The sequence below is a fragment of the Erythrolamprus reginae genome, chromosome 3 (assembly GCF_031021105.1).
Source record: "Erythrolamprus reginae isolate rEryReg1 chromosome 3, rEryReg1.hap1, whole genome shotgun sequence".
NCBI classification, from domain to species: domain Eukaryota; kingdom Metazoa; phylum Chordata; class Lepidosauria; order Squamata; family Dipsadidae; genus Erythrolamprus; species Erythrolamprus reginae.
In genome coordinates, this window is record NC_091952.1 from 258,120,124 (window position 1) to 258,127,430 (window position 7,307).

Sequence of the window (7,307 nt, forward strand, 5' to 3'; positions counted from 1 at the left end):
TGCTGCCCCCTGCCTATCGTCCCCAACACTGGTCAGCCCCTGCCCCACCCAGGAGTGCCTGTGGCTGCCTCTCCCACTGGCCGAACCCTGTGGTGCGCTGCCACCCATCGAAGCTGAGAGGGCGGGTAAGCACGGACATTGGGGCCGGGGCTCGATGCACTGCGGGCCCCCTCTGCCCCTTGCAAAGGACCAGCCCATTCCTGCTGGCGCCGAGGCACAAGACTCTCCTGCGCACACCTGGCCAATGTGCTAAGGTGTCTCTCTCTCTCCTTCGCATCGGCGCTAGCTCCGTCTTCGCAGCCTGTCCAGAAAACTGGGTTGCTTTCGCACCGTCTCCCCTTCCTTCCTGCGCCGGGGGGGCTCCTCCGCTTTCTTCTTCTCCTGCGAGGCTGGCGCCTTCGGGGGGCCACTGGCTGGGGCTCCCCGCTTGGGCTCCCCGTGGCTCGCGGGCACCCGGCGTTTCCTCTCTGGGTCCTGCTGCAGAGCGGCCTGCAGTGCCTTCTCCCTCTCGGCGATCTTGGCTTCCCGCAGGGACCGGCGCTCGAAGGCCTCCACGATGCGAGGCACCCGGTTCTCGGCCTGCAGGCGGGCGGCCACTTGCTCCGCCGACAAGTCTGGCCCTTCCTTGCCGGACACCAGCTGGCCGTGAGGCCTCTGCCGTTCGCAGAAGAGGCAGGAGCAGGTGGCCGGAGAGGTGCTGGCGTCGTCGAAGGGCAGGAGGTGAGCGGCCGGCTGCAGTGGAGGGGGGGGGGAGAGGAGGAGAGGTTGAAGGATGCTTGTCTGGGGTTTGTCAATCCTGGGGGAGAAGCGGGGGGGTCTTTGCGATACCCTCACGCCCCCCCCCAAGGATGGCATCTCGGGGTGTCTCTTAATTCGGGGTCAGAAACATTATCTCGGCACCTGAACCCGACTCCCAGACCCTGCATGGAAGCCAATTCTTTCTGACACTCGCTGGCAACCTCCTACAGGTGGTCCTCGACTTACAACCACAACAGTTTTCTCTTGGTAAATGACACAGTTGTTAAATTCTTTGTGTGTCCAATCACAATTGGCCAATAAAGAATTCTGTTCGGTTCTATTCTGTGTATCCTCTCCTCTTCTCTGTATTTTCTACTCTACTCTACTCTACTGTCTGGCGAGGGGGGCGTTTGCCCAGGTTACGGCCCTATCTGGACCGGGAGTCATTGCTCTCAGTCGCTCATGCCCTCATCACCTCGAAGTTCAACTACTACAACACTCTCTACATGGGGCTGCCTTTGAAGAGTATTTGGAAACTCCAGATTGTGCAGAATGCAGCTGCGAGAGCTATTGTGGGGCTCCCTAGATCTGCCCACATCTTGTCAACACTCCGTGGCCTGCATTGGTTGCCAATTAGTTTCTGGTCACAATTCACAGTGTTGGTAATGACCTATAAAGCCCTACATGGCATTGGACCAGAATGCCTCTGGAACTGTCTTCTGCCACACGAATCCCAGCGAATGATAAGGTCCCACAGAGTTGGTCTTCCCCGGGTCCTGTTGACTAAGCAATGTCGTCTGGCGGGCCCCAGAGGAAGAGCCTTCTCTGTGGTGGCCCCAGCCCGCTGCAATAAACTCCCCCCAGAGATCAGAACTACCTCTACCCTCCTAGCCATTTGTAAGCTACTGAAGACCCACCTCTATCATCAGGCTTGGGGAAATTGAGATACTCTTGGGCTTATATTGTTTATGTATGGTATGATTGTGTTGCGTGGTTTTAATAACTGGTTTTTAGATGTCTTTTAAATATATTAAATTTGTTACATTGCTGTTATTGTTGTGAGCCACTCCAAGTCTCCGGAGAGGGGCGGCATACAAATCTAACAAATTATTATTATTATTATTATTATTATTATTATTATTATTATTATTTTATTTTCTATTCCAATTCTAATTCCATTCCATTCCTTATTCTGTCCTATCCTTTGCTATCCTGTGTGAGCTTTGCCCCATCCTACAACCTTCCTGCCCTCAATTGTTAAGTGAATCACTGCAGTGGTTCGGTTAGTGACCCGATTGGTAAGTGCCTCTGCAGCCAAGAACGCCCCTTTACCCAGAGGGCAGCCCACCTCCAGGAGGGAAAGCCCCCCCCATCACTAAGGAGTCACTTCCATACTAAACAGTGCCGTCACATGGTCAACCCCTGCTCCCCCCCCATTTTCTCCGAAGTGACCGTACCCTCACCGGATGCTTGGGATGTTCTCCGTGGCGGCTTTTCCTTGGGCGTCTGGCCTCAGCAGGGACCCCCCGATTCTGGTGATCTCCGGCGACCTCCGGGGTCCGTGTCTCTCCTTGCCTCTGTGCCGCACAACCATAGAGGGGCCGTTGCCCCTGAGTCCCCGGTCTTGCCCGGTTGGCAGTTCTGTGCTTCTCCTGCGAGCGATGGGGGGCCGGTTGGCTGTCCAGGGGGGTTTGTTCCAGCCACCGCTGCACCTTGGCAATTCGGTCAGGGACCTGTGGCTGGCCGTGCGGCTGCGTCCTGTCCTTTTGGGGGGAAAGGCTGGTGCTGGTGCCCCCCTCCTCCTCCTGCAGTGGGGCCCAAACGCCGCCCTTGCCCGCCGGCTTGTCCTGGTTAAACGCCTGGCATGCTCGGCAACGCTGGATGTGGCTTATACGGCACTGCGGCAGGATCCTGGCCGAGCTGCTGGCACTGGTGGAGAGCCGGCTACCCTCCTGTGGGTGGGAGAGACCGTCCGAAGCCTGGCCTTTGCCCGCCGCCCTGTGCTCGGGGCATCTTTGCCAGCGTTTGCACCTGGGGCCATAATTGTCACCAAAACTATCGGCCTGCTCCGTCGGCAAGTTTCCGTGGACTGCCCGTCTGGGCTTCTGCCCACCAACTCTTTGCTGGTGGGTGGCGGGTCCATTCTGGGAAGCTCTCCAGGCCGGGCCGGAACTGGGGGGCTCTTCCTGGGCGCCCTCCGTGTCCGAGAGTCTGGCACTATCGCTAGCCCAAGCTTTGAGCTTCTCCGAGAAGAAGGTGTCCAGCTTTTCGGCAGCGTTGCGGTGGAAGAGGGACGACCTCTCGATGCCCAGGCTGGGCGAGGAATGGACGTGAGGGCAGCGGGTGGGTGGGTGGCCTTCTGCCACCTTCTCCTGCTTCCCACCTGGATCACGGTAAACCAGGCGGTGGCTGCGGAGATCGGCACCGGTGTTAGCAGGGCTGGAGTTCCCAAGGCTGAGGTCTCGGATGGACCTGGAGAGATCTAAAAAGCAAGCCAAGCAGAGAGCAGATGTCATTGCGTGAGGGGGCTGTTGGACGTGCAGGGTTCCCCCCCAGATGTGTGGGGCTGCTGTTCCAGATGGGAATGCCGGCCTTCAAAGGGGCCAGTTTGGCTAAGGCCCCGTTGGCTAAGAGCTAGGGTAGTACAATGGTTAGAGTGCAGCGCTGCAGGCTACTTCAGATAAACTGCTGGCTGTAGTTCAGCAGTTCAAATCTCACCACCGGCTCCAGGTTGACTCATCCTTCTGTCCTTCCCAGGTGGGTCAAATGTTGACCCAGATTGTTGGGGGCAAGAGGCTGAGTCTCTGTAAACTGCTTAAAGAGGGCTGGAAAAGCTCTAGGAAGCAGTAGATAAGTCTAAATGCTATTGGAATAAATAAATAAACAAACAAACAAACAAAGAGAGAGAGATAAAGAAAAGATAGGAAAGAAGGAAGCAAGAAAGGAAAGAAGGAAGGAAAAAGAGAGATATAGACAGAAGGAGAAGAAGGAAGGAAAAAACAGAAAGAGAGAAAGGAAAAGAGAGAAACAAAGAGACAGAAAAGGGAAAGAAGGAAGGAAGGAAGGAAGGAAGGAAGGAAGGAAGGAAGGAAGAAGGAAGGAAGGAAGGAAGGAAGGGAGCCCAGATGGCGCAGTGGTTAGAGTGCAGCACTGCCGGCTCCTTTGGGTAACTGCCAGCTGTAGTTCAGCAGTTCAAATCTCCCCACCGGCTCCAGGTGGACTCAGCCTTCCCTCCTTTCCAGGTGGGTCAAATTAGGACCCAGATTGTTGGGGGCAAGAGGCTGATTCCCTGTCAACCCTTAGAGAGGGCTGGAAAAGCACAGTGAAGTGGGATATAAGTCGAAATGCTATTGCTTCCAGCTGGGATTTGCCTTATTTATTGATCCAGAATGTTTGTATGGCTGCTCTACTCAATCATGGTGACACACACACACACACACACACCACCTCTGGCCGCACAATCAAAGCAACCACTGGATAAATAAAATAAAATAAATCATACACTGGGACAAAAATAGTCCTAATAGGTCATTCTTAACTTATGACCACCATAGGAGCCACAATTTCCACCGCTAAGCAAGGCCCTTGTTAAATGAGTTTTTCTTTTATTTTTGCAAATCACTGTAGATAAAAGAGGAATTATCTGGAGTAGGAAGTAACCTGGTTAAAGTCTGAGACAAGTAGTGTAAGCCTAAGCAGGGGGATGGCCTAGAAGACCTCTAAGGTCCCTTCCAACTCTGTTGTTGTTCTTGTTGTTATCATTATCATTATCATCATTATTATATCAACAATGCAACACAGCAAACGAGATCACTATGCTGGATTTCGTATTTCATCCCCAGTTGGGCGCTTCCCAAGCACCTAGGACTGCATGATGTAGCGGCGAATTATGTGTGCTGACCCCAGTAAAGCGGCCTTTTGCAATTGACAGGTGGAGATTTTGTCAATTCCGATGGTTTTCAAATGTCCGCTGAGATCCTTTGGTACTGAGTCAAGTGTGCCCAGGACCACTGGGACCACTTTCACTGGCTTATGCCAGAGTCGTTGCAGCTCAAGTAGTAATAATAATAATAATAATAATAATAATAATAATAATAATAATAATAATTATAATAATAATAATAATAATAATAATAATTATAATAATTATAATTATAATAACAACAACATTGTTATTGTTTTGTTGTTATTATTATTGTTATTGTTGTTGTTTTATTGTTGTTGTTGTTATTATTATTATTATAGTTCCACCCTTAGTTATGCAGGGACAGAGGGAAGAAACCCATCCAGATTTGTTGGTCCTGACCTCCGTGACTTTGGAATCCTACCTCGAAGGGCTCATGTGCTTGCTTGGCCTCTAAGCCCAGCCTAGGAGGAGGGGGGGGCCAATGGCTGTGACCTCTCTGTCAAGACCCCCAAATTAAAGGCCAACAGATGCTTCAAAGCAACGGATGCTCCTGGCACAGAGATGATGCCCCCCACCTACCAGAAATGATGGACGAGGTCGAAATCTCGCGCTCCCTCCAAGGCCTGCTGTCCTCCTGGACGAAATCCGGGTCCGTTTCCCACTCTTCCTCTTCCTCGGGGCCGTAGGGAAGATGCCCCCCTGGGGGGACGCCCAGATGGTGCCGCCCTCTCCTGAACGGGCCCGGGGACCGAGGGCAGCCCGAGTGGGCCATGTGGGATGCCCAGGGACGCCCCCAGCACCCACCAAAAGCTCCAAGGGTGGGGGGGCGACTCGGCCGCTGCCCTCCTCCCAGCCTGTCACTGACCACTGTGATGTCACTGCCGTGTCACGCTGGGTTCTCTTCTCCCTCTTCCACATGACAGCCTGGCATTCTTTGGGGCAGCCGTGTCCAATGGCAATAGCACTTAGACTTATATACCGCTTCGCAGGGCTTTTCCAGCCCCTTCTAAGCAGTTTACAGAATCGGCACTTTTGCCCCCCAAAATCTGGGGCCTCATTTGACCCACCTGGGAAGGACAGAAGGCTGAGTCCACCTGGAGCCGATGGTGAAATTTGAACTGCTGAACTACAGCTAGCAGTTAGCTGAAGTAGCCTGCAGGGCTGCACTCTAACCACTGCACCAACCTGGCTCCCTCCCTCCCTCCTTTCTTTCTTTCTTTCTTTCCTTCTTTCTTTCTCTCTCTCTCTCTTTTTCTTTCATTCTTTTTTTTTTTAATTGAATTGCAAAGACAGACAAAACATACATTACATGTAACATTTAGTGGAGCAACAATCGCTCCTCTCAAAGTAGAAGTCATCTTTATATTTATAATAAGTAAAAAATAAAAATAAATAAACTAACTTTATCATTATTTATAAAATACTTGGATATATCAATTGTAAGATAGTAAGTAAAAAACACATCTAAAACATTTTTCTTTAGCTTTTTCCATCACCAAAATGGCAACTGTGAGTTAGGTAGCTACATCAATCAATATAATAAGCCAATAAACCTTCAAGAAAGATAAGGCCAGTGGCTCTAAAGTGGTTCCTTTTTCTTTCCTAGAGGAGCTACTTCAGAGTGGCACAGAGTAAATAATAATGAGGATTTAACTCCATGCATTTCAGCTTTTCTTTGGGCAATCTGGTGTGGGTTTTAGTTTCGCATAAATAGGTGACTCATTCTTGGACTCTTCGCGGAGGGATCAACTGTAGGTAATCCTGAAGATTCCTGGAAACGTATCTTAAAATATGTTTCAGCAACATCTGGTGGGAGGTTAATCCTTTGGTTTAGAAATCACAAGCTGGAAAGCTGGTCATGCAGAATAATAAGGGGCCTTAGAGGTCTTCTATTCCAACCCCTGCAAGAATAATAATAATAATTTATCAGATTTGTATGCCGCCCCTCTCCAAGGACTCGGAGACCCTGTATACCAGAGATGTTGAACCTGGGAAACTTTTAAGTCTTGTGGACTTCAACTCCCAGAATTCCCCAGCCAGCAAAGCTTGAAGTCCACCAGTCTTAAAAGTTCCCAAGGTTGGACAATGGAAAACCCTGCCTCCTGCCCAGTTCCATTCTGGACAAATTCCCTTTTCCTTTTTCCCTTTTCTCTTTTTCTTTTCCTGGCGGTGAATGCTAACATCTTGTCACAGTTGGACAGTTGGTTGGATTTTATAATTCGCTTTTACTGTTTTTTAGTACTTAATATTTGACTTTTTTTAAAACTAAAAATAGTAAAAAAGCATAGAAGTCAATTTAATTTAATTTAATTTAATTTAATTTATTCTCTTCTCTTTTCCTTTGCTTTCTTTTCTTTCTTTTCTTCTAGATTTTCCCAGCACAAATTGGACAATTTAAATCCATTTACCAAGCTCCACCATGGATTCCGTGGGAAACCCTTGGTGGCTTTCTTTCTCCTTGCAGTTCAGCAGATAACAGAGGCTGAGTCTTCAAACCAGCCTGATGCCGTCCAGATGTGTGTGGGACCACAACTCCCATCATCCTCCGCTTTAACTCAGACCGAGAACAGCTTCAGGCAGATAAAACTCTGTCGCCACTCGGCGGCCACCCGAGGCTCTGCAACCCAAGGTCCGCCTGTCTCGGGCTTCCTCGAGCCTTTTT

The 7,307-nt window shown here is 50.3% G+C and overlaps 1 protein-coding gene across 4 annotated transcripts in view; it reads right to left on the reverse strand.

Moving 5' to 3' along the window:
* The window catches only part of LOC139166050 (uncharacterized), a 7,484-nt gene extending 187 nt beyond the window's left edge, over nucleotides 1–7,297 (reverse strand). Inside the window, exons 1-3 of one of the 4 annotated variants that reach the window (XM_070749313.1) lie at nucleotides 7,054–7,297; nucleotides 2,196–3,220; nucleotides 1–732 (exon numbers count right to left, since the gene is read on the reverse strand). The exon at nucleotides 1–732 is cut by the window's left edge and continues 187 nt beyond it. In XM_070749313.1, the coding sequence (XP_070605414.1) occupies nucleotides 283–732; nucleotides 2,196–3,220; nucleotides 7,054–7,066 (1,488 nt within the window). In that variant the 5' untranslated portion in view covers nucleotides 7,067–7,297 and the 3' untranslated portion in view covers nucleotides 1–282. Of the gene's footprint in view, nucleotides 733–2,195; nucleotides 3,272–7,053 lie in introns of those variants that run through there. The other 3 variants (XM_070749314.1, XM_070749312.1, XM_070749311.1) reach the window with 3 other exon arrangements.
* Nucleotides 7,298–7,307: the final 10 nt, after the last annotated feature.